Source organism: Rhizophagus irregularis, chromosome 10 (assembly GCF_026210795.1).
Source record: "Rhizophagus irregularis chromosome 10, complete sequence".
Classification (NCBI taxonomy): Eukaryota; Fungi; Glomeromycota; class Glomeromycetes; order Glomerales; family Glomeraceae; genus Rhizophagus; species Rhizophagus irregularis.
Genome location: NC_089438.1, coordinates 1626020 through 1651437, shown reverse-complemented (window position 1 = coordinate 1651437; position 25418 = coordinate 1626020). Strand labels below are relative to the sequence as shown.

At 29.5% G+C, this 25418-nt stretch overlaps 8 protein-coding genes across 9 annotated transcripts; 7 read left to right on the top strand and 1 right to left on the bottom strand.

The window, feature by feature from the left end:
• The first annotated feature begins 125 nt into the window (after window positions 1-125).
• On the top strand, window positions 126-1485 carry OCT59_001868 (uncharacterized protein). Of its 2 annotated transcripts, XM_066144130.1 has the most exons (7): window positions 126-390; window positions 457-500; window positions 579-656; window positions 730-834; window positions 903-921; window positions 998-1011; window positions 1152-1485. In XM_066144130.1, exons 1-7 carry the CDS (start codon window positions 175-177, stop codon window positions 1171-1173), a joined length of 498 nt encoding a protein of 165 aa, XP_065995326.1. In that variant the 5' UTR covers window positions 126-174; the 3' UTR covers window positions 1174-1485. The 2 variants fall into 2 exon arrangements, with proteins under 2 accessions (XP_065995326.1, XP_025170407.1); XM_025309522.2 differs by having other exon boundaries at window positions 903-1011.
• OCT59_001867 (uncharacterized protein) lies at window positions 1343-3975 on the bottom strand. The gene is made up of 11 exons (XM_066144129.1): window positions 3893-3975; window positions 3661-3822; window positions 3502-3601; window positions 3205-3425; window positions 2994-3137; window positions 2838-2903; window positions 2576-2761; window positions 2347-2489; window positions 2166-2268; window positions 2039-2098; window positions 1343-1970 (listed from the first exon to the last, which is right to left on the bottom strand). Exons 1-11 carry the CDS (start codon window positions 3965-3967, stop codon window positions 1572-1574), a joined length of 1659 nt encoding a protein of 552 aa, XP_065995325.1. The 5' UTR covers window positions 3968-3975; the 3' UTR covers window positions 1343-1571.
• Window positions 3976-4134: 159 nt separating this feature from the next.
• Window positions 4135-6019, top strand: OCT59_001866 (uncharacterized protein; the record flags this gene model as incomplete). The annotated part of the gene is made up of 9 exons (XM_066144128.1): window positions 4135-4182; window positions 4252-4335; window positions 4415-4544; window positions 4781-4937; window positions 5001-5100; window positions 5181-5308; window positions 5376-5543; window positions 5617-5781; window positions 5854-6019. The coding sequence occupies 9 exons, from the start codon at window positions 4135-4137 to the stop codon at window positions 6017-6019; spliced, it is 1146 nt and encodes a 381-aa protein (XP_065995324.1).
• Window positions 6020-6572: 553 nt separating this feature from the next.
• Window positions 6573-9576, top strand: OCT59_001865 (uncharacterized protein). The gene is made up of 9 exons (XM_025320838.2): window positions 6573-6786; window positions 7161-7198; window positions 7358-7478; window positions 7555-7683; window positions 7756-7837; window positions 7907-8041; window positions 8124-8340; window positions 8427-8578; window positions 8669-9576. Exons 1-9 carry the CDS (start codon window positions 6780-6782, stop codon window positions 9060-9062), a joined length of 1275 nt encoding a protein of 424 aa, XP_025170410.1. The 5' UTR covers window positions 6573-6779; the 3' UTR covers window positions 9063-9576.
• A 407-nt stretch (window positions 9577-9983) lies between these two features.
• Window positions 9984-12797, top strand: OCT59_001864 (uncharacterized protein; the record flags this gene model as incomplete). Its single annotated transcript, XM_025320839.2, has 15 exons — window positions 9984-10168; window positions 10241-10331; window positions 10401-10443; window positions 10517-10621; window positions 10695-10789; window positions 10853-11050; window positions 11110-11256; window positions 11325-11441; window positions 11503-11565; window positions 11638-11745; window positions 11810-11873; window positions 11944-12102; window positions 12171-12400; window positions 12475-12600; window positions 12687-12797. The coding sequence occupies 15 exons, from the start codon at window positions 9984-9986 to the stop codon at window positions 12729-12731; spliced, it is 1776 nt and encodes a 591-aa protein (XP_025170411.2). The 3' UTR covers window positions 12732-12797.
• Window positions 12798-12965: 168 nt separating this feature from the next.
• On the top strand, window positions 12966-15880 carry OCT59_001863 (uncharacterized protein). Its single transcript, XM_066144126.1, has 9 exons — window positions 12966-13257; window positions 13323-13427; window positions 13717-13886; window positions 13958-14089; window positions 14171-14318; window positions 14383-14457; window positions 14523-14710; window positions 14782-14944; window positions 15101-15880. Exons 1-9 carry the CDS (start codon window positions 13171-13173, stop codon window positions 15380-15382), a joined length of 1350 nt encoding a protein of 449 aa, XP_065995323.1. The 5' UTR covers window positions 12966-13170; the 3' UTR covers window positions 15383-15880.
• Window positions 15881-20362: 4482 nt separating this feature from the next.
• OCT59_001862 (uncharacterized protein) lies at window positions 20363-20854 on the top strand (the record flags this gene model as incomplete). Its single annotated transcript, XM_025327617.1, has 2 exons — window positions 20363-20705; window positions 20778-20854. The coding sequence occupies 2 exons, from the start codon at window positions 20363-20365 to the stop codon at window positions 20852-20854; spliced, it is 420 nt and encodes a 139-aa protein (XP_025170414.1).
• A 1707-nt stretch (window positions 20855-22561) lies between these two features.
• On the top strand, window positions 22562-23788 carry OCT59_001861 (uncharacterized protein; the record flags this gene model as incomplete). The annotated part of the gene is made up of 2 exons (XM_025329391.1): window positions 22562-22639; window positions 22739-23788. 2 exons carry the CDS (start codon window positions 22562-22564, stop codon window positions 23786-23788), a joined length of 1128 nt encoding a protein of 375 aa, XP_025170415.1.
• Window positions 23789-25418: the final 1630 nt, after the last annotated feature.

The window sequence follows — 25418 nt, the reverse complement described above, 5'->3', positions numbered from 1 at the left end:
TTATTATTGCACGTGAGCATGGTACTAAGTTTAACGCTATCACGTGCAAGTGCATAACTCCTAAACTCCGGTAGGAACTTCATTTTTCATATAAAAAATTTGGGAACAGCTGACTGTGTGAAGTGGCTACTGTACAACATTTTTGAAATAGATACAAGTTTATCAAAAAAAAAAATGAGTCATTGTAGAGACGAACACGATCATTCTCAGGATGGCCATGGACATGGTCACCATGATCACGAACATGATCACGATGGGCCAGAACGCGGAGCTGAAGAATCACTTTATTCACGTATAGATCGTGATAATGTTCGTTGCTTAAATGAGCGTGAACCTAATTCAGGCAAAAATGTTATAAAACCCTGGAATGAAAGAGAGGACACAACTAAGGTAACTATTTTTTTTTTGGTTATCATACTTATGTGGAATATATTAATAACTACTTAATAAATTTAGCATGTGGAAAGTGATATTGATGAACAATTAATTATTTTTATTCCGTAAGCAATACTTTTATCTGTACTATAAGCAAAATATACCTTTATTGATCATGTATTCAATTCTTTATTATCATGTAGTTTTACTGGTAGTATTAAATTAAAATCAATTTCGATTAAAGCGGGACCAGGTGATAGTTGTCCATCAACGTTAAAAGCGTAAGTCTCGCTCAGGATCTGCAAGATCTTTAAATTATTTTATTCATATCTGATTAAATCGAATACTATTTAGTTATATTAATCGAGATGATGTGGACTTTGATACAGTAGAAGGATTTACTGCAACTCAGGAATGGGAATTAGTACAATCACCGGATGTCGTGGAATATCAAACGAGGTAACTTTAAATTCAACTTTATTTTCTTAAGTATATACATCAGTTTAATTCTGCTTAATCCTATTTAGAATAGCAAAGATGTATAATGTAAGAAATTTGACACTTTACTTTCCTGAAAATTTCGGAGATGAAGTAACCAGAATTTATTATATTGGACTCAAAGGAGAATGGACTGAGGTGAGCAAACTTTAGCGCAATAGCTATTTCGAGTTGTTTTCTTTCTCACTTAAAAAGACATAATAAACCAATAATCAAAAGAATCAGACCAATGACCTACCTTTATATAGAATGTCTAATTACAAAGTTTGACCATATAGATCAAGAAGGATCATGTTATAACCCTTTATGAAGCTACACCTAATCCTGCTGACCACAAAAATCCTACCGGTGAAAACAAGGCTTATCAAGCTATCGATTAGGAAGTTTAATGAACGAATGTTATACAGTTGGAACTACTTCTTAATTTTATAATACCATATACGTTAAAAGCTTAACGGATCAATTTAATTTTAAGAAAATAGGTTTATTAATTCTAATATATTAATTAAAATATTATATATATTACATCCATAGAATATAAAGGTCTGTTAGCTCTAATTATTTTGCTGTATTATTTGATAAAAAGTTTAGCATGATACTATATTGCTACAAGAATAACGAAATAGCAAGGCATATACAACAAAGAATGACAACACACAAAGATAATGAGCTAAGAATCAGATAATATAAATAATACCTTACGTACCTCTTCTTGGTGGTGGTACATATAGGTTTTTTTCATTGTTCTTATTTCGTGCAATTTTTGCTAATCGTACACCATTATTTCTGTTACCACCACTTCCACCGGTTCTCTTATTAGCTTCACCGGTTCTCTTATTAGCTTGACCGGTACGAACGCTTTTTGTAACTTTAGGTGCTGTGATCTTTTGGCGAATTTGGGAGGCTTGTGAAGTAGTATTTGTTTGTGCCGATTTTTGTTTTTTATTTGGATTTGATGTCGAACCCTCAGTATTCGGGCGTTTAACACCCGTTGTTGATGACGTCAATGTTGGAGGTGATGTTGTCGTTTGTGGTGATGTACGCCAGGAAATGACAACTTTTGTAAAATGTCGTGCCACCGCAGGCTTCATTAATTCCTAATTTAATTCCAATATAGGAAATAATTAATAATTTTTCAACATGAATAGTTATAATCGAATATTACCTTTGTCATTGTAAAAATGTTTTGAGTCACAGTTTGAACATTCTCTGCCTTTTTAATTTTCTAATAAAAAGATATGAATATTAACATATGAAATAAAAAAGAATTATAATAAATTTACATATATTACCTCTATTGTTTGTTGATCTTTATTTTGGGTTTTTTGTAAATCTTTTAAACCTAATTTTACACGCGTTTGACATTTCATGGCAAATGTGTATAGGTGACGTAATCTAAATTTACGGACAAAATTATTATAGTAACCATTTATATAGCGACTTGTATAAGAGCATAAATAATTTATAACGAACCGAGAATTCATTTCTTGACCTTCAGTAATAGCCGGAACCTTAGACGCAATAGTATAAATCGCATAAACAATGTTTTCCACCTTATTTAAATCTAATTTCGGATCTTCTTCATTATTATCCGAAGGAGGCTCCGGAACTTCTTTCTAAGGAAAAAAATTTATCAATTAAATTTAGTTATACGACGTAAACGTTAATTAACTGAAATATAATGAATATAATGAAATAATACCACAAATATGTCTTTTATTAATGGTGCAGCTTCTTTTAAAGTGGTTTCATTTGGACTTCGGATAATAAACTCAACAAGATATCGTAAAACGCTTTTTTGCTGTTTTGCTTGTAAATTGCAATATATGTTTTGCGGCAACATTTTTTTTACCAAGAAAGCAAGTATCGGTGTGGTAGATATACCTTTCTGTCCAATTATGTAAGTAAAATTCAATCAATTTCATTATCAATCGAACATATATATAACGTAAACACAATGCTACCTCGAAAAATTGAATTAAAGTTTTTCCGCACAGCATAAATTTTTGAAAAGAACTCTCGTTGGAAGGCTAGATTAAACAAGAATAAATATAAGATAATGTAAAGAAAAAAAGAAAAAGAAAAAAGTATGTTTTTATAAGTTCGGAGATAACTTTTACATCGAGCTGTTCATTTTCCTTAGCAATCGCATCAACCATAGATTCCGATAATGCTTTTAAATTTTCTTTTTTCTCATACATCTTCAATGACAATAACATCTTGATAAACATTTCATAATCCGTAGCATTCGCATCGTGAAGAGCCTAAATTAAATAAATACCTTTAATAAAATTGTTTATAGTTGAATTGGTTGAATCAGTGGATGCATACTTTTTTCACTTCATCGGAAAATTTTGATTCCCAATCACTATTTCGTTGCGATAATTCCATTTTAATCCTATTCAAATCATTGGATAGGAAATTAATCGTTCGCTGACGAACTTCAGGTGACCCCTTTAATGATTGGTTAAAAATTGCAGGTATTGTTTCTGGATCTAAACGGAGAACTTGTTCAAGAGCTTTCTTAACTGCAGCAATTTCCTGTACAGTTTCTATTAAAATATCTCTTATATGAGAAATCTTGGATATAGTTCGATCCATGGTCCATATACAATAAATTTTGATTACCATTTTCTAATAATTGTACTAATGCATCGGCAATTCTAACAGCGAACTTATCGAACTCTTTGACAACGTTCGGCATATATTTGATAACCGTTAAACGCACCTGTCAATGGATCAAATTTAATAAAACGAAAATATTATCTAGCTCAAAATTGAACGTACATTTATGTCAGTATCCTCACAAAGATCAAATAATGCGTCCAAAGCGGTCTCATAGTACTCTGGAAACTTGCCAAAGAAACGAGGAATAAATTGGGCAGCAAGTCTTTTACAATTACTTGAGCCATGCGCACCAGCAATCAAGATCTCGTATGAACGTTTAATCTAATTTACGTAAAATAATAACTTAAATATGTTAAGTAAATTACACCTATTAGAATGGATCGCACATTACCTCTGGCGTGTTATCGCTGGCATTATTAATTTCTTCATAGGCTTTATAGATCTGTTCAACGTCAACTTCAGTCATGTTTGCCTAAGCTCTAAACAATAAACTTCGAAAAAAAAAGGTTGAACGAGTATTGGAAATCACATGAAATTTTGGCGGTTGGTTTAACTATATTAGTACTATCGTACTATCGTATGTAACACTTAAATAAGATGGCGACGATCAGATAGACTTTAAAAAAAGCCAACATGGTAGACAACGAAGGAAGAACCTGCGTTTATGGTTTAAGACACCAAGTAATTCTATTAGAATGTTATTGATTCTATTGTTTAACCTTAGTTACTTAGTTTTCAATTAAATAACAGGCGAGATGTTTGACGACAGTTGTTGCAGATGCAGATCATAATAAATTTTTAGTTGGTTCTCAAAGTTTACGACGTGAAAACGAGGTTCTTTTACGATAATCTAGATATTTACAGTTTTTATAAATTTAGGAATAACTAATTGATTAATTGTTACGATAGTTAGATTCACCTACTTGAGTTTCATGAGGAGGAGTTTGAAATAACCAGTGACGTGTTTCAGCATTCGGAAGAAGTTTTGGACATTGCTGCGTGTCCTATGCAAAGCGATCTTTTCTTCACGTGTTATAATAAATGTATGAAGAAACGTTTTTGATTTAGCTCGTTGGAATCATCACGTTGAGACGGTTCAAATGGTACCAAAATCATCCTTCTAGCATCGATAGATGGAGAGTTATTTTTGTTAATATTCAAAAAATAACTCGCTATCTATCAATGCTAGAAGAGTGCTAGAAGGATGATTTTGGTACCATTTGAACCTAACCCTCATTCTATAATTAAATTAAATTTTATACTTTACTTCTTTTTGAAGTAACTTCAAATTTGATACAGTCTAAAGCCAGCTTATGGAGAATGGGCAAAGCAATACCTGAAGATTCGGAAACAAATCTACAGAGTCACACGCCAGTAGCAACAAGTTTGCCTTTAGAAAATATTTTTGAGGTTGATGGCGATGCGACAATAAAAAAGTATTTAATTATTTATATTCTACTATAAACTTATACTTTAAACTAAACTTAAATTTATTATAGAGTTCTCTGGGATCCAAAAAAAGCCCTTACAGGATTTGTGTCCATTCATGATTACGCCTTGAATGTATGGTCATTTGCTGATCAGTTTGCATCGTCTAAGGTATATATACAAAAATGTTAAAAGCATTATGGTAATGGAGATATAACATTTGTAGTTTTGAATATATATTGTCGTGATAGTTGTTAAATACATTTGAATTCCCTTCAACCTCCGGACCTTTAACAACTGGAGCATGGAATCCACATCAATCAGAAATTGCAGTTGGAAAGGATGTTTCCATATCTGGTTGGGATATCAAATCACAAAGGTGTTTATTTTTTTTTTCATTTAGTCATTACAAATAAAAATTAATTACCGATATATTATCTATTTAGCCAGACATTTAATATAAATGAGGCACATTCAGTAATGGTCCGCGCGCTGGACTTTAATCCAAACAAACCAAATCAAATTGCTTCGGCTGGTGATGATTGTAAAGTAAGGTTTTGGGATCTCAGGAACACTACCGAAAGCATTAAAGAAATATCAGATCATACGCATTGGTATTTAAAATCTGATCATTCTAAACATGGTTTTATTATGATTTGTCTGAATATAAATTCATCAATTATATAGGATATGGGCTGTAGGATATAATAGATTTTATGACCAACTTTTTTTAAGTTCTGGTTCAGATTATCAAGTCAATCTCCAAAGCATCGTCTCTATTTCTTCGGCCACATTTCAATATAATGATTATGATGATAACAAATCCGAAGATGAATATAAAGAAATAATAAGGTACATATTATTATTAATTAATCACTTTTTGACTCGAGTATTTCTCAAGTGTTTTTTTTTTCAATTGAACAGTAAGCCAACAGATGGTTTAGTGAGAACTTATGATCAGCATGAAGATAGTGTATATTCAGTTGCATGGAGTGCTCATGATCCTTGGGTATTTTGCTCTTTATCTCATGACGGAAGAGCAGTGATTAATAGAGTACCTAGAGAAGAAAAATATAAAATCATTCTTTAAATAATTAGTTTAATACTGTGTTTATAATACGAAATATTTATAGACAGATATTTAATAGAATCCTTGGTGAAATTCGGGAATTCCGGGAATGCAACACAAAAGCGGTCAAAAAATTATATAATGCAGGTTATGATCATCATAACATGCAAGTATGTTGTGCACAATAATGCTTTGCTTATCACGTTGATTAATTTATAATGAAATAGACTCTGATTCGAAAAGGGCAATTAAATGCAGTAATTGGTCTAACGAATTTTAAACAATCACAACTGTAATATTTACAAATTTTTTTTTTTTTTAATACTATTAATGGTATTTTACCTATCTGAATTCAAAACCACCTTGTACGATGCTAAAATAACACACAATTTTGATCATTTTATATTAACTTGGAAAGCAAGCAAACACCAAGTGGATTGATTGGTTTTATAATTCTCTAAAAAGTAGATTTTATATAAAACGAGGGTGCACAAATTTTCTTTTTTTGGTTATTTTGTACAATATGCAGCAAGATAACCCAACCATGTTCGAAAAGATACCTTGAACTCAAACTGTTCGCACCCTCAAAAATAAATTCTTCCAACCTTTTAGCCTTTGGCAGAAAAACTACCTGTGCTGTTTGCATTGTTGTTGTGTGTCTTTTCGCCAACTCCAGACATTCCTTCAATAGATTTATTTAATTTAATAATTCCACGCTTCCTTCTCTCTCCTAACCGTTTTAATACCTAACCATAACCCATTTGTACTATACTTAATAATAATGTCTGGTACGTGTCTTAATAACGTAATTTTATTTTTTATATTATTTATAAAATGAAACCCGTTAAGCAATTGAAATGTTTTTATCGGGTAGTGTTTTATTTGTATTTATTTCGCATCAACTTTCATCTTTGAAATCTTGGACATCATCTGAGAGGTCATTTATTTAATTATTGGAAATTAAAATCAAATGATATAAATTATTATTGCTTATCTAGGATTTTATATAACTTTAACTGATTGCTAAATATTAGCCGTAAATACTAAATAGTAGTCACTTTTAATCATAATAGTTATGTAAATAAATAGAGGAGTCGAAAAAATGTAATTATAACATAAATTGATATCACATTATATCTTTTTTTTAAAAAAAAATCAACAGATACAACCGGAAGTGGCCCGGCCTCAGGCCTGCTGAAAGTAAGTAATTGTTAAGGCAACATACATATTTATAAAAATATAAAAGTGTAATAGAAAAATCAAGAAACAGACCCAAAAAAAAAAAATTATATTTTAACATTCATTTCATAACTTTAATTCGAATTATTTAATTCTAACCCATTTTATATTATATTTTAGGCGGCAATTAATAGCGTTATCCGAAAGAAACTTCAAGGATATGTCGGTTTTGCTAACCTTCCCAACCAGGTACATAGGAAATCTGTGAAGAAAGGATTTCACTTTACGGTGATGATAGTTGGCAAGTATTATATTTAATTATTTTATTAAATTAAAACTTGTCTAATTAAAGTCGCAATTAATTTTTTTTTTTTTAGGCGAATCTGGTCTAGGTAAATCAACCCTCGTCAATACTTTATTCGGTACCACTCTCTATCCAAACAAAGGTGAAGCTGAACCATCAGATGAGACACCAAAGACTGTGGAAATCCAATCTCTCAGTGCAGGTATGTTCCCGATTTTGATTTTGGTAAATTTTCATATATGATGTGATAATCCTTTTATAATAACTATAACAGACATTGAAGAAAATGGCGTTAAACTAAGGCTTACGGTTGTTGATACTCCTGGTTTTGGTGATTTTGTTAACAACGAGGAAAGGTAAAAAAATGTTGTATCTTGTTTGCATAAATATTTTATCCTATCTCACATTTATTTCTGAATTATTAGCTGGAAACCAATTCTCGAAAATATCGAAACTCGCTTTGATGCATATCTTGAGCAAGAAAATCGCGTAAATCGTCGTAAGATGGTTGATAATCGCGTTCATGCTTGCATTTACTTCATTGCTCCTACTGGCCATTCGTATGTTATAATTTAAAAGAAATTGTGGTATACTATTAAAGAATCTGTAAACTCACGTCTTATCTTCATTTTTGAAACAAAGACTTAAGCCCTTAGATGTTGAATTTATGCGACGACTTCATACCAAAGTCAACCTCATTCCTGTAATTGCCAAATCAGATACATTGACCGAAGATGAAATTAAACAATTCAAACAACGTATTCTAGATGATATTGCTTATCACAAAATTCAAATATATCAAGCTCCACAGTATGAATATGATGATGAAGAAACGGTAGCAGAGAACAGGGAAATAATAGTATGTCGACTTGTTTTATTATTCTATATATATCAGACATAATATTATAAATTTATTTATTATGAAAATCTTTCATTATCTAAAAGAGCAAAATTCCATTTGCAATTGTTGGGAGCGACAAAGAAGTTGAACTTCCTGATGGACGTCGCGTTCGTGGTCGTAAATACCCATGGGGTGTAATTGAAGTAGATAATGAAGAGCATAACGATTTTGTCAAACTTCGACAAATGCTTATTCGGTCAGTTTATTATCATTGTTTTCATTATTCTTATTTACATTTTATTTATCTCGGACTATCAATTAATACTTTAAAATACTTAAAATATAGAACTCATATGGAAGAGCTCAAAGAACACACCAACGATGTGCTATACGAGAACTATCGTTCCGAGAAGCTTGAAACTATGGGGGTACAGCAAGACCAAACTGTTTTCAAGGAAGTAAACCCACTCGCCAAGATGGAGGAAGAACGTCAGCTCCATGAAGCCAAATTACAAAAAATGGAGTCTGAAATGAAACAGGTATTCCAACAGAAAGTCCAGGAGAAGGAGGCTAAATTGAAACAATCTGAAGAAGAGTTATACGCTCGCCATAAAGAAATGAAGGATGCTCTGGAGAAACAGCGATTAGAATTAGAAGAAAAGAAAAGACGATTGGAGTCGGGTAGACCAATTACTCCTGAAAAAGCAAAGAAGAAAGGTTTTTCGTTTAACAAAGCTTGAAGTTATTAGAGGTTCTTCAGTTCTCTTTTTTTTTTATAGAATCATTTGTTTTAGTGTGGGTTTAATTTTTAATATAAAATGGGTGGTTTGATTCTTTTTGAAGGCAACGAAAAAAAAAAATTTTACTTCACTACACTTTATCCATTACTTCAAAAGAGTTAGTTAAATATTAACGCTGGTAGTTTAGAATATATACTTTTTCTATATTTTATTTGTCATAATTTCGTTATTTATTATACCCTTTATGTAAACGTGGGTCTAATAAATCCCACGAATCTCTTTAAACTTATTATATATAAGTGTCACGGCACTTCATTATTATTTTTCTGGTACTCCCCTCTTATATATTATTCCAATAAATTTTTCTACAAAAAAAATTCTTATATAATTTATTAATAATATTTTTATTCATAATATGGAAAAAAAGAATTTTATTATTTTAATGGTTTATAATATTTAATGTAAGACTTTTAGACTTACAAAACTTTAATAAAAGCAGGATTTTAATATTTAAGCAATTTTAAGCAATTGAGGGTTATGAAATCAAATTATTAAATAAATCTAGTTTTACGATAATTCTGCGCTTTTTGCATCATTCAATTCGTTATCTCAAAGAGTTTTCTAAATCCATCATAAACCTATATTGCTCTCTATTATTAAATTTCTTATTGATATACATCGGGTTGCGTAATTTCTTTGTAAATTCCTTAATACCAGACGCGTCATGGCCTGTGACCCAAGAAATGTAAAGTAACGTGAGCTTCAGAACTTATGACGCGACTGACGCGTCAATTTAACCCCACGCGTTAATTTTTCGATCAACCAATTATTTTCGTTCGAATATTTTTTAAATTTCTTTACAAAGTATTAATAACAGATAATAATTAAGTCTTTTAGGTTTCTTTCGAGGATTTTTCATAAATGTTTGAACAGCTGGTCGACGATTATCGCTGTATGATAAGCAACAATGTACTTGAACTGTTTAAAAAAAGACAGGCAAATCTGAGCTTACAGGAAGACAATAAAGAAAATATCATTCCGAAAGCAAAAATGGGAGATATGAAAGAAAACGCTAATGAGGATCCCGAAACTGATCCGTTGTCTTGGTAAGTTATGCTCGTTGTCTCACTATTGAGTTAGTTTTCTGAAATAATAAGTTATTACATTTTATTATAAAGGGGCTGGCTAAGTGCTAGAATGGCAGAAATTTATGTTTATTGTCCACAAGGACAAAATGAACTACTTTCCTTGAGCGAATTAGAAACAAGAGTATGTACCATTAAATCCAGTCACGTGTTTTTAGATTAATTATATTAATTATATTAATTTATTTTATAGTGGAAAGCTGAAAGTGCCGATGAAAGAATTGGTATAGCTAAAAGTACGTCTGTAATATCTAGGTCGAATATTTGATTTCCTTAAACATTGGGTTAATTTGATTGTTTAATTCCCAGACTTTTGTTTAATGGACTCATTATGTTTTCCTAATAATACTGAAGTAAGAAGCTATGAACTAATAGTTGTAAAATCCAGAAGAAGTCAAAAACTAGGCACAATTTATATCCTTTTTTAGTTATGATTTAACTATGAGGATTTACATTTAACCATATTTAACCTTAATTATTTACATACGTTATATTACTTTGATTGACAGTTATGCTAAGTCTAAAACGGTTGATATGATACTTGATCAAAGATTTATCAAATATGAGCACTTGTTTGAAGAAGTAAGATATTTGCTTCTCAAATGAAATGTTTGTTTAATAAAACTTATCATTATCCCTTTATAGAAAGTTAATCGTCGAGTGAGATTCAATCGTTCCGGATTGTCAAGAAGGAATTCTCGATTAATTCTTCAAACCGAGAATCTAATTATCATACTTACTTCAGCAGACGAAAGTTTTATAGAAAGAGAGTTTCCTAGTTCTATATCAGAATTCTCAATAACCGATTTTTATAAAGGGAGAGTATATAACTTTTGGACAAGGGTAAGTTTCTTTTGTACAAGCAATATGTAATAGATACTAATAAACATATCTTTATTTAGGTTGTGCATATCGAGAATGAGGAACCGGCAAATTATCCGGGATTTTACAAGCAAATACGTATCAATCTTCGCGATATGTCAAGCTCTATGACAGCTACTCTTATTTTGTTCGATTTGCAGATGAATATGATTGATTTATTTAAAATGGTAAGAAGGTTTCGAATTCTATTATACCATTTATTTTGATGTGTTATTTACTTAAATTTAATTATTAGGGAGATTTTTTAGGGATACATATGCCATATATTGAAGAAAGAAGCCCCGGAGACCTCGTCTTCATGTATACAGATTGCACCACGTTGTTTTGTTTGCCATTGAGCGAACTTATTAAGGTTAGTTTTGTAAAGTTAAACAGGATAAATTATTATAATTATTAAAAGTATAATTATGCAGGATCCGAATGTCAAAAAGTTTAAGAATGATCCTAAAAGCAAATTAAACTTTCAAGATAAATCGGTAAATATTTATTCAGACAATTTTGAAATTATTTTTATAAAGCGTTTTGTTAAATATGTTCAAAATTTTTAGTATTTAGTAGACTACAAATTTCATGCGGATCGTTTTTACATTAATAATATGCCATTACAAGGTATAAATGTCACGCTTTTTGGAAGAATAGATAGCATCTCGGAAAATGTGAGTATTCTCTTATTTATAAACTTTTCCTAGAGAGTTATTAATTCAGGATTTATTGTTTAAGTGTAAACAAGAATATAATGGGTGTTCAATCGATATGTACGTGATAAAAATTAGTGACAAAACCGGTAAGAGAACAACAAATTAAATTCGAAATTTAAACTATAAATTTATTAATATATATATATTTTTTACTAGGGGGTACAAATGTAACACTTTGGGGGAGTATTGGACGCACTACATCACAATATTACATAGGACAATATATAGTACTAGAAGGTCTAAGAACCTTTAAAGACATGAATGGTTTAACCGAAGTTGTTGGAGATGTTTCATATGGCACATTGATATATAATGGTAAATAAACATTTTAAAATAATTCACATTTTTTAACGTCAATTCTAAATAAATAATTCAATAAATAGTTAGCTTGGCAACGGGATGGCTAGCAACTAATACCTTAAGAAGGCATTTACATGTCCCATTAAAAAATATTATTAAATTGTCCAACAGTGCATTATATGTGGACCATTTTATCACTCATGTCTCAATCGCCGGATGGAACATAAAGAATGATTCAAAGAGTATAATAATATGGCATTTACAAGATAATACTGGTGAAATTCTTGCCGAAGCAGTTGGCTCTGTTTCAGAAGTAGTATCATAATAGATTCCGTATTTTTATTCATTAATATTATATAACAATCTAAACGAAAATTTATTACTTAGGATATTCTTCGATCAACTGGTCATTATCATCAAAAGCTAACAAAACCTTTAATCCGTTCTATACTTGGAAACTCGCAGAGTACAATTTTAAAGGGCAAATGGTTGTGGTGTTGTCTATCATTTTTGGTAAGTTCTTTATGATAACGTTAGCTTTTATTCGAATTATAATCATTCTTTTAAATACATAATTCAATTTTTTCTCTAAAAAAAAGAAATCCGGAAAATATCAGATTAACGCTATCAAGACTGAATCGTAAACCGAGTCATATTATGTATAGATATCATTTTTTACCACCCAATGAATTAATAAATTTTCTGATTGGCTTCAAATTTCAATTATCCGTTTTCAAATTTTTGCATATTTTCTTTTGTTTACGCAGGAAATAATGTCTACAAAAAAAAATCCTAATTAAAAAATCAACGAAATAGATCTTAAATTTGATTGGTTTATTGTATGAAATTTATTGGATGAAATTTATTGGATGAAATGTGTAAACATCCATCTTATTTCCGCGCGACCTACTGTATATGTAATATTTATTGTAAAGAAAAAAGTTACAACAATGAAAAAACGTGAATATTAAAATATCATATAGCAAATATTTATTTACATACTTAATTGTTTTATAAAGTTACTGTATATTTTATTATAAAGACAAATTAGTAAAATAAATATCATTTCTTTTAAAAAATACAATGCAACAGTTGATCAAAGAATATTTTCAAGCACTTGGTTGCTTTGATTTTGGTACAGCGACTAAGTGTTTTAATAAAATTCCAAAAGTAAATTTTTACTTATTTTTTATTGTGTATTGTACATTCCTTTTCACTAACGTGTGCGTATATAGTCAAACGTTCAACTAGGTTCTATACTTCAAACTCTTACAAAGTGTGAACAATCTTATACTTCGTTAGATTATTTAAAAACAAAGCTCTTCAGAAGAAAAGAAGATGTAAGTTTTTATTATATTTCACATATGCATTACCAATATTCGAATATTATAATCGGGTGAAACAATTACGTTCTTTTAGAACGATTTAAAACAATTGGAATTATTCCTAAATTTTAACTTATAATGAACTATCTAATAGTTCTCGATTTTGTGTATTGCACAAGGATAGAGAATTATTGAATTATTCGAACGGATTAAATGCATTCAATATACCGCGCGTTGTTTCTTTATTATTAATTAAATAGCATCTTTGAGAAATATTTATACGTTCTTTTTATAAATTTCAAAGTACTTATACGCGTTATACACTGAAGCTTTAAATTTGGTAAAAAATCTATATAAGTTATCTTCATCTACAATTACTTTCAATAATGGAAATAATGGAGAACAGTTAGATGTAGACGATCTTTGCAAAACTTTACAGGATTTTATAGAAATTCGACAATCACAAATCGTGATGTAAGTTTAATCATTCAGATCATTCAGAAATTTCTTTCTTGTTCTTTTAAAGTACAATTTGTTTCTTTTAGTTATAGATCCATTCCTACACATTTCTCGAACATTAATGATGAGAAAATTGTTAATGATATCGAACCTGTTAGATCTAAAGCTGAAGAACACAGATTAAATGAAAAATTGGGGCCATTAGGTATAGGAGTCGAGTAAGTAGGTTTGTGTTGTTTTCTATTTAAATTTAAATTTAATATTTTCACTTTTATTTGGCATGTTTATCATTAATTTAGAAGCGAATTGAAGATTTTAAAATATCTTTTTATGGCACGTAAGGCGATTGTGACATATAACTTTAAAAATTCGGCAATTTTTCTTTATACAGCAAAATCAAATCTTTCTTCTTGGAGAGAGGTTTGCTCAAAACAAGTATATCCTGAGGTAAATAAATAATTTTAGCGAAGGATGAATATGTATCATCAATTTATATATGGATTATTTATAGAAGAAATCGAGCAATCGCAGTGAAGAACCTACAAGTGCCTTTTCATTCGCTATATCTAATTTTTTCTCTTCAGAGGTAATGATATCATTTACTGATAGTTTTTTGTTACACAAGACCGTCCACTAATTATATATAAACAGAAGCAGTCAAAGCAGGTTAAACGTGGAAATGATTCACCTAATAACATACAATGGCTTGAAAAGCTTTTATCTAACCTTACTTCCAGGATGACGTTGTATTTTATGCATGTACTTTTAGAAAGGGAGACAATTTTTGGAGGAGATATCAGATCATTATGGAGAAAAGTTGATACTGATTATCATGGAATGTTTGTACACATATTTTGAACGATTTATTTGAAAATTTTTTTTACAATTATTAATTACTTGAAACATATAGGATCCGAAATTATCAGAATAAGTCAGGAGCATTTAGTATTTCATTATTATATGAAGTAAGCAATGACATACCATTTTATCCACAAGGATATGTTGGCAGCGGGGTACAATACAACAAACCAACAGGTATAAATTCGTTCCCGTGGATTTACTGTAGTCCTAAGGTTAGTTATATTTTAATTATTTGTGTATTTTTGAGGTTTATGTATATATTATTAGTACATTAATAGAATATTTATTTATAAATCATACGCTCTTAAGTTCAATTGAAAATAAAATCTTTTCATAACTTTTAATATCTTTTATTAACTTATTATTAGGAAAAACCAGAAAATCATTTGCCAAATATTATATCAATAATGCAAGATAAAGATCCAAATAGAGAAACACCTTTCAGCCGAACTACACCACATTATTTTCATGATATAACGGTTGGAAACTCTTATTATTTTATTCGTATTGATGAATTCGTTAGCTTAGTCATTATATTTGAGAAACAAGAGAAACAACCAAAACAACCGGATAATAATGTATTAGAATTTATTATGGATTTGGCTAGTAAGTTGAGTGGTAAGGAAGTATTAGAAAGTTTAAACAATTAGAAAATTCAAATATCAAGAAATTTTTTTTTTTTGTATGTTATTAATTAACACATTAGATAATGTTTATTTTAGTATATTTTGTAGTATTATTAGCATTATTATTATTATTATTTTCTTTATTAACAATAAATATTTTGAGAATACATTAATGTTCATTGTCTTAAATACAGTAAACTGTAATAATAAGAAAATTGCTAAATCTTCAGTAGTAATCACCACCGTACCGCATTAGGGCGAAATTTCAGGCAGAACTAACTTTACATCATTTTTAACTCTGCTCAAAGTATGAATAACTATTTCAAAAACATGCTAACATGGTGAATTTTATTTTGTATTTTTTATCTTAGAAAAATTTTCATGGTTGAATAAAAAGCAAAGGAATATTTACTATCTTAAATACTTAAACACTTGTAATTAAAAAATTACAAAAATGTTTATTAAAATTATAAATTATTTGTTACTAGCCGTTAACCCGTTGCTTTGCAACGGTAAACATACATATAAAAAAAGCGTGACCTGCATGTAACAATTAATTCTGGCCGGAATTATGTGATCGGCGCAGAAATTTCCTTTTATGGAGTATTTGTGAAACCAAAATTCCCTATTTTTGTGGGAAGCAAAATTTCCTTTTTTGGATGTTGGTGTAACGTCACGTGATAAAGTGCCCAATAGGAGCAATGTTACGCAATTCAAATTTATTTATACAGGTAGTCTAAACGTTACAAAAACAATTATTATATAGTACTAGTGTTCACCTGTTGTCTACGACAACAGTTAATATGTAATTCTGGCCAGAATTAAAAGATCTGCAAAGAATTTCCTTTTTTGGAAATTTGAGCAACACAATTTTTTTAATTTCTCTGAAAAGTAACAGAAGACAAAATTTCCTTTTTTGGAAATTTGCGTAACCGACAATTTCCTTTTATGGATTCCTGTGTAACCGACGATTTCAGTTTTTCGCCAGAAATAAAATTTCCTTTTTTGGTCTTGTGTAACATTGGCGACGAATAGGGTTACACAATTCAAATGACTTATTTATATGGTTAATCTAAACATAACGCCCACGTGATTGCAGTGTTTTTTAATATATAGATAGAGATATAGATATAGATTTTAGAAATTAAAGATCACCGGTGATACTCCGGTGATTGTCACCGATAATATATTTTTTGAATTTTCAAAATTTTTGACCTGAATTTATTCCTCACCCCGGGTGAGACTAATTATTCCTATCTTCCCCCAAGATTTTTCACCCCACATGACCTGCATAAAATGTCACCCTGTGTCACACCCACCGTTTTCATTTTTTCATAAGTATTCTGGGGACTTGAAAATTTTTAGTGGTGAAAAAACTTTTTTTCACGCCCCCTTAAACATCACCGGTCACGTGAAAGTGGAATTTTACTTAGAAATCTTGGGGTGATACTGGGGTAAATAATTATTCCTCATCCTGTTACATGATCATATATAATTATTATAGTATACAAATAAAATTCTTTTCTACCCACTTACATGAAGAAATAAAATAGGACTATTCTGATAATATGCAGTAGCTAGAATTTCTCAATTATAATACAATACATATTGATTATAGGAATTCTTATAATTAAACCTAAAAACTTCTTTTCATCAGGATCATCTTATAAGTTCTCCAAGCCTGTTGTGCACTATTATACAATTCTTTCTCTAAATTCATAGTCTGTATTATGCTTATGATAATCACGCTGTAGATATACAGAATAATTTATAAAAATCTCATCAATACTTTCTCCTTTTTTCATATTCTTTTGTATAGATGTACTGCGCCTTTTTAGCTGTAATGCATTTTTTCAGATGATCATTTGCGCACTCTATGATATTTTCACAATCAATACTAAGAAGTCACATAAATGTAAATTGAACGTCTTCCAGCTTTAAATTCCCCATCTTTATATGATCTTTCAGTCATATGGATAAATCTACTATTCTTTGAAAAGTTTCTTAAATGGATAATGAACATAAAAAATACCACATTTCTGATGTTTCACTACTATACCTATATTGTAGTTTAGCGCCTACACTACTACAGGATTTAAACCAGAATAACAGTTAGTTTTAACCGTTTTTATAATTGTAAATAGTCTATAGTGTTTTAATGATTTATAGTGTTTTTAGTGAATTATATCTATTCTTTATCAACCTATACCAAATTTATATGGATTTAATAGTTAAGAGATTCATAATGTTTTTGACAGTTTTATTGATTTGTAGCCCGCTTAGTAAGATTACACTATAAATTCGAAGTTATACCAGATTTAGCCAAAAGCGCTGTGCATATAGGACACCCAGCTATGCTAATTTTGTATACGTGTAAATTGATTTTTCATGACTCAAATATAACAGTATAATGCTATAACTTAGCACATTTAAAATCTTTACAATGCATTATTATAAAGCATTATAAACATTCATTTTATCATTAGGGGTGTGCCAGAAATTAGCAGGATCCCGAACAATACTAATATAGGTAGGAGCTGAAGATGCGTCGTCATCTTAGTATCTCTCAATATGTTAGAATTTGGAAATGCGTACAATCATCAAAAAATTTTGATAAGGTTAGAATTTGATTTTATGTAATTTTGATTTGATTTTAGGATGGTATGATGTTGGATTTGCTTATTTTTGGTATATTTTTGGAAATAAGTAATAATAATTAATTTTATTTAACGATCATCTTAAAATAAATTTTTTTTTTTCAAAAAAAATCTTTTCTGTATTGCATAAATAATGTTTCATTGGAAATATGGTAAAGAGTGATTGGCTAATATAAATACATTACTCATATTATTAATGCAAAAAAAGTAGTATGTATATGTGGGAAAGGAATCAAATTAAACCACAGGTATGAAGAAGATTATTTAAATAGATATGTAGCATGTTCGGGATGTAAAGCAGACGAAGACAGAGAACAATTTGATACAACTAATAAAAGAGCCAATTAAAATTTTAAAAACTGACTTGAAGTTAGAGGATTAAAATGCGTATTTTGTAAAAATTTCAGGGGTTAGGAGCTATAAATGCGTACTGATTATAGTCAAAAGTGCTGCATACAGCTAATAGTAAATTTTTTTTTCTGGACCTTACCTATATCAGTATTGTTCGGGGTCCTAAATCAGCTGATTTCTCTCAATTAGTAGCCTTAACTCCCACCCCTACCTGATTGAAATCTGATGTAGAGCTCTGAATGGGTCAGGTCAGGTCAGGTTAATTGATAAACCTGACCTGAAATTTTTTTTCAGGTCAGGTCAGATCAGGTTATATCAGGTTGTCTGTTTGACCTGACCTGATTTGAAACCTGAAAAATTTCAGGACTATTTTTATTAAAGTATTGAAAAAAACGGTACAAAACTTTTTTTTTTTAATATAATATTATGAAAAAAAACATTTTTGCAACGTTTTTTATTAAAATATTGAAAAAAAATATTGCAACCCATTTTTTTTAATATAACATTATGAAAAAATATTTTCGCAACATTTTTTCTTGAAATATTGCGATTCAACATTTTTATATTAAAATCATATAAAAAAGTGAATCCCAATACTGCAATTCATTTTTTTTATATAGAATTAATATAAAAAAGTGAATCGCAATATCGCAACTCACTTTTATTATATAAAATCAATATAAAAAAGTGAATCGCAATACCGCAACTCACTTTTTTTATATAGAATCTATATAAAAAAGTGAATTGCAATACTGCAACTAGGGATGGGGACGGTTCGTTCAGTTCCATTTCGGTTCCCCGTCGGTTCCACATCGGTTCCCATTAAGAAAAATATGAGCTACATGTGTCAAATTAAAGACACAAGTCGAACATATATTGATTATGAATTAAAAAAATTTTGATTGGTTAACAATCAATAGTTGGTTCATGATCATCATAATTTTGATGTTGATCATATTTTAAACCGGTTTTTAGAACCGGTTCGGAACCGGTTCAGTTCAATTTTTTAAAAGCTATTAAAAATTGTTTTGACTTATAAATTTTCTTTTTTTTTATTTATTGTAAAAATATTAGTGTTTCTCTATTCCCAATAAGATTTTTGGCTCATATAAGTTCGAAACTCACGAGATTTTGATCGGTTCCAAAAACTGCTCAAAATTACGTAATCGAACCGACCCCATCCCTAACTGCAACTCACTTTTATTATATAAAATCAATATAAAAAAGTGAATCGCAATACTGCAACTCACTTTTATTATATAGCAGAATCAATAGTTTCAGGTCAACAGGTCAATCAGGTCAGGTCAATCTTCATATCTGACCTGAATTTTTTTTAAAAATCTCATACCTGACCTGAATTTCAGGTCAGGTCAGGTCAGGTTACCTGAATTTGGCTGACCTGTTCAGAGCTCTAAATTTATCGAAAACAATTTTCCTAATGAATGCTTTTTATGGTCATAGTCCACAAATTAGACTAATTGTTTTTTTAACAGACGATTCAGCTGCAGAACATAATGCATTAGAGCTTTGTTGGCCAAATGGTAATTTGTTTATTATACTTAATTTATTACAAAATATAAAATTAAATTAATAAATTACTAATTATTAATTAATTTAAAATTTATTATAGAAATACGTCTTTTATATATATTCCATTTCTTGTAAGCATTCTGGAGGTGACTTCATAATGCAAAACATAGTATTAATAAAGAAGATCATGCACCTATTATGGAGAAAATGAAGAAAATCTTATATGTGTCATCAGATTCAGAAATGAATGCACATTGTGAAGAATTTGAACAAACTACAAAAACACTTTGAACTTTTATGGGAATGTTAACAATTTTGGGCTTTATTCTTTCATATAGGATTACCAATGCATAGTAATCATACTAATAATTATATTGAATGAAGTTTTGGTATAATAAAGGATATTATTTTTGTAAGGACACAAGCCTACAATCCTATACAAGTATTTCAGTTTATTATCATAAATATGAAAAGATTCTATGAAAGGCGATTATTCCGAGTTGCACATAAGTATCCAGGAACTTTATGCATTGCAAAATGGTTCTTATATCCTGGATGGGAGAAAGTAGATGCAAACTCCATTCAAAAAACTAATGTAGCAAATGAATTTTTAGTACCAAATACAAAGAATAATGACTTTATTTATGTTATAAATAATGAAATTGGAGTATATACCTGTCCTATTAGAATGTCTGGCGCTCCTTGTAAACATCAAGGGGCAGTTTCAACAAAGTTTCACATTTCAATATTTAATTTTATTTCATCTTTAACACCTGATGATCATATGATTTATGCTTATATAGCACTTGGTAAATATAAATATTCATTAAATTTTTTAATTATATAAAGTTAAATAGTATTATCTTTTGAAAAATCTTTAGATTATGTTGCTGAAAATAAATCCTTTTATATATCATTACATGCACAAACTGCTTTACAGAATCAAGAAATTGTATAATCTGAAATTAGGAATATCAAATAAAACTTTGATTACTGAATAGAGATAAGGTTTTTTTGCTTTGTCAACCAGTTGTGAAATTTATATACTGTAATTTGTAAATTACAATTCTTATTTTTAGAGGAGCTGAAAAACTAAGTAAACTCAGTGAAGTAAACAAAGAACTTGGAAAAACTGATCTTTTTGAGTTTACTTTATTTTTAGAAGTTGTTAGATCAGATTATCAAAATTCTGGTCAAATGTTATGAACTGCATTAAATAAGTTTAAAAGTCGGTATAATGCAGCAAAATCAAAATCTATTCCCCAATTATCTTCCTATCTTTATAATATTAATTGTAATATAGATATAATGATTGCTATTAAGAGTGGTGCATATATTTGAGTTCAAGTAGAATCAATCAAATGATGTAAAATAGAAGGAAGTAGTGCCAAGAGGAAATTACCTAGTTCTAAAATATGAAGAAAAAGAAAATTTGGACCCTCAAGTTATTCCTGTCCAAAAAAAGAAGAAATTGGGCAAAAAAGAACATAATTTGACCAAAAATGTGTTGAACAATAGACCAAATTAAAGATATTTTTTTTAATAGCATTATAATGCTTTATATATTGCAAAGAAATAATTTGTAACCATAAGATATTATTTCTTTATTTATACTGCAAGTTGTAGTAAAGAACTTTTCTTATATTTTTATTTTACATTAAAAATTTTGTTTCTACTTATAATAAAAACTATTTTTTGAGAATAAAAAAAAACCAGTAAAAAGACAAAAAAAAGTACTATTTTTTCTTAAAAATCCAAAGAAAAATAACCATTAAAAATGTAATTATTAAAAATAAACTATTTTATTAAAAAAGGCAACAAAAAATAAAGTACTGACACAACAGTCAGTTTAATTGTCAATTCCAATTGATTGCTAAGTACTGTATTCGGCGTAACCTGTTACAGATTTTACATGTGGCTGGTCCAAAATGTATGACAGATTACGCCAAATATATTAGCTTTAGAGTAAGGAGTGATGGTTAGCAGTTTTTAGCGTCACATGATCACGTATAAGCCTGAGGTTCAAAAACACTATTTATCTAAAGGACTTGGTTTTTTTAGTCCAAAACTTATTTGTCACCTGTTATTTGTCACCAATTTTAGCGTAATCTGTTACACATTTCAGACATACTTAAATATGCTTAGATGTGCTTAAATGTGCACCAAACATATTATTGTATTTATTTATATTATTAATAAAGTATTATTTGGGCGCTTTGCAGTAAAAAGGGACGAAACTACTAAAAAAATTCAAATTTTCTTTTATATGCCAAAAATATTCTAAATGCTATAATTTGTTCAGATTTTATATTAACTCATTTTTTATTTTTTTTAGTAGTTTCATCCCTTTCTACTGCAAAGCGCCCATTTTGTTAAAACTTATTTATCACAGAATTAGTTTTTACAATGGCTAAATTATTTTCAGATGTGTCTCCTCAGATTACGAGATGATCAGCTAATCAGATTTTGCCTTCTCACAATTATCTATCTCAAAATTAGTAATGTGTACGATCACAATGATGTCATAGATGTCATATAAATATTTACTGTATTACATTATGTTACATCAAAGAATATGTTTCATATCTGCTTAATAATATAAATACTAAAAAAGAAGTAAGTTCTTTGTCTTTTTTTTTTTAACCTGTAAAGTATTACTATAGCTATGGAAGTACTTAACAAAACTTTTAAAGACAGACGAAAATTTGAAAATTTTATACAAGGAATTTCTGGTACCCTACAGGTATTATATACTATATATATATATATATATATGTATGTAGTTTAAATATTATGCCATATTTTAAGCAAGTGTCACATTAATATTTGTATGATATTCTAGAGATCACAAACAAAGGATTCAAATATATCAGAACATGAGACCGAAATATCTGATAATGAACATAGACGGAGCAGAGATCCCAGTTATCATTATATAGGATACTCTTGCCCTTTTTTATACAATCAATATCGGCAAACTTCCAAAGTCTCTAATTTCTTTCGATCAGCAGAAGGAATGGCTGTTTCGGCATTTAGATCAATTGGCAAAGTGGATATTAATTTTAGAGTCAAGACTCGAGAACCCGCCAACAGTAATAAGTGTGACGTGGATATCAGAGCGCAAGAAAAAACACAAAATCAAAATGATCTCGTTCAGAGCATCAACAATAGGAAACAGGGATGTCAGAAAACAAATAGTAAATTACCAACAGCAAATCGATTTATTGAATCATCATCTCTTTCCTTGGGATGTGAATGGGAATTTGGAAATGAATCAAGAGTTTTGGCAGTTCAGGAATTGTGTCGAAATGAATACATTATTTCATCTAGCATCACAGTTACCCAGGCTACTGATCAGAACTCATGCAATGGAAACAGTGATACAAAAAATGAAAGTACTTTGCTCGAATTGCAAAATGATCATGAAACGCAGCACACCCAGGATCTTCTTGAACTATTGAAGAATAAAGAACCATATCACGATGAGATAGACAAAAAAGCCTTGAATGATATTGAGATCGCACTCTTCGCCGGAATGTATGGCATTACTGATTTCTGCCTAGTGCTTGCACGTAATGATTCAGTTTTTTGGCTAAAAGATCATAATGGTGTTATTTATTTTTGGTCTCGCATAGATGATAGCATGATACGTGGAGGAGATAATCTGGAAGAAGCTTTGACAAATTATCTTTTTCACCACGAAAATCTTTATTATGTCGATGAGGTTACTCGCAAATTGGTACCAATAAATGCATATGATAAAAAAGCTGAAGAATTTGCAAAATCACCAGAATCTTATGTTTATATTGATGCTAAATATTCAACAAAGCAAAAATGGGAAAGTGGCAGAAAAAAGAAGCAAAAAAATAAAAAAAATAAAAAAAAGTATTGATTTTAACATTTATTCTACAATTAAATCCAATATATTCATATATCATTCGTAGAGTAGATTGTATTGCATGATTTTCTTTATTAGTAATTTGTATAAAAGTAATGTACAAAAAGTATTTGAAAAATAATAAAAACGAATGCGAATTTAATTGCAAATTTATTAGAATTATAAATGAATATAGTAATACATATTGTATAATACAGTATATATTTTTAGCAGATACCTTTGCAATTAAAAAAGAATGAGTAAAATATATAATGCTATCATTATGAGATTTTCACACCAATACTCTTTTCTACACTAGATTTCTGAAATAAACTATTCCACCCATATTTACAGAATTTTAGTTTATCTATATTGACACATACTATGTAAAATAATATTTCCCTCTAAGATTAAGAAATTTTGAAACTAAAGCATAAATCGGGAATTAGCAACTGAAATAAAAAATTAAGTAATGCAATATTACTAATTCACTCTTACCGATATGAATAATTTTTACATCATTTCACTCTGCCTCATATTTAAGAAATTTGTTGTTTAATTTTTTATCACATATAGTACGATATTGCGCAGAATTCGGCAAGTGAATAGATGCAACTATTCCAGTCAGTGTTGGTCACTGGATTAAGTCCAGTTTAGAAAAATTTAATTGGACTGGACTAGTCCAATACATTAAGTCCAGTTCCAGTCCAGTTACATATAATTTTTAGTTGGTTAATTGGACTGGTCCATTTAAAAAATTGGACCATAACACTAAGTCTAGTGGTAAAGTTTTAAACGGGTCAGTTTGCTTGGTGCAGTTTTTTTTCTGGTTCAGATAAAAACTGAAACTGAATGAAAACTGAACCGGAACTGTCCAGTTCAGTTCGGTTTTATCTGATTTTAAGAAAAAATGTGAAAATCGAAATAACTCGGCAACCAGTGATCGTATAAAGACGAGCAATAGCTCATTAGAATCGTCTCATCGAGACGCGTCGAATGGTAGTAAGATCATCTCTCTAGCCTTGATATATCACGAGATAATCAACGCTAAACATTTTTTATGAAACTAGCAATAGAATCATATCTATTGATCCTAGAGAAATGATCTTGGCATCATTCGATAGGCCTTAATGAGACGAATCTAATGAGCCTTTTTTTATTTTTTATTATTACTACATAACGAGTTATCTTAATTTTCGCATTTTTTTAAATTTTTAAACGTTAAAAAATAAAAATTCTGATCTAAGATATAACCTATTTTCTACTGATTGTATTAGAACGATCTTTAGCTCATTAGAACCGTCTCAGAGAGACGAGTTGAATGATGGTAAGATCATGTCTCTAGCATCAATAGATACCTTATTAATGCTAATTTTCTAAAATTGCTTAGTATGATTTATCTCATGATATACAAATGCTAGAGACATGATCTTACCGTCATTCAACTCGTCTCATTGAGGCGGTTCTAATGAGCTAAAGATCGATCTAATACAATCAGTAGAAGATGGGTTATATCTTAGATCAGAATTTTTATTTTTTGACATTTAAAAATTTAAAAAATGCGAAAATTAAGATAACTTGTTATGTAGTGATCATAAAAAAATGAAAAAAGGCTCATTAGATTCATCTCATTAAGACCTATCGA

What these genes read in the sequence shown, in the direction of transcription:
- OCT59_001868 (XM_025309522.2), top strand. Translation starts at nt 175, where the DNA reads ATGAGTCATTGTAGAGACGAACACGATCATTCTCAGGATGGCCATGGA. An exon ending in CAATTAATTATTTTTATTCC is followed by an intron (nt 501 to 578) that starts GTAAGCAATACT and finishes ATTATCATGTAG; the next exon opens with TTTTACTGGTAGTATTAAAT. An exon ending in TCAAAGGAGAATGGACTGAG is followed by an intron (nt 1,012 to 1,151) that starts GTGAGCAAACTT and finishes TTGACCATATAG; the next exon opens with ATCAAGAAGGATCATGTTAT.
- OCT59_001867 (XM_066144129.1), bottom strand. Translation starts at nt 3,967, where the DNA reads ATGACTGAAGTTGACGTTGAACAGATCTATAAAGCCTATGAAGAAATT. An exon ending in TTTCCGATGAAGTGAAAAAA is followed by an intron (nt 3,138 to 3,204) that starts GTATGCATCCAC and finishes TATTTAATTTAG; the next exon opens with GCTCTTCACGATGCGAATGC. An exon ending in TAATAAAAGACATATTTGTG is followed by an intron (nt 2,490 to 2,575) that starts GTATTATTTCAT and finishes TTTTTTCCTTAG; the next exon opens with AAAGAAGTTCCGGAGCCTCC.
- OCT59_001865 (XM_025320838.2), top strand. An exon ending in CGGCCTCAGGCCTGCTGAAA is followed by an intron (nt 7,199 to 7,357) that starts GTAAGTAATTGT and finishes ATTATATTTTAG; the next exon opens with GCGGCAATTAATAGCGTTAT. An exon ending in CAGAGAACAGGGAAATAATA is followed by an intron (nt 8,341 to 8,426) that starts GTATGTCGACTT and finishes ATTATCTAAAAG; the next exon opens with AGCAAAATTCCATTTGCAAT.
- OCT59_001863 (XM_066144126.1), top strand. Translation starts at nt 13,171, where the DNA reads ATGCAACAGTTGATCAAAGAATATTTTCAAGCACTTGGTTGCTTTGAT. An exon ending in CAAAACAAGTATATCCTGAG is followed by an intron (nt 14,319 to 14,382) that starts GTAAATAAATAA and finishes GATTATTTATAG; the next exon opens with AAGAAATCGAGCAATCGCAG. An exon ending in CTAATTTTTTCTCTTCAGAG is followed by an intron (nt 14,458 to 14,522) that starts GTAATGATATCA and finishes ATATATAAACAG; the next exon opens with AAGCAGTCAAAGCAGGTTAA.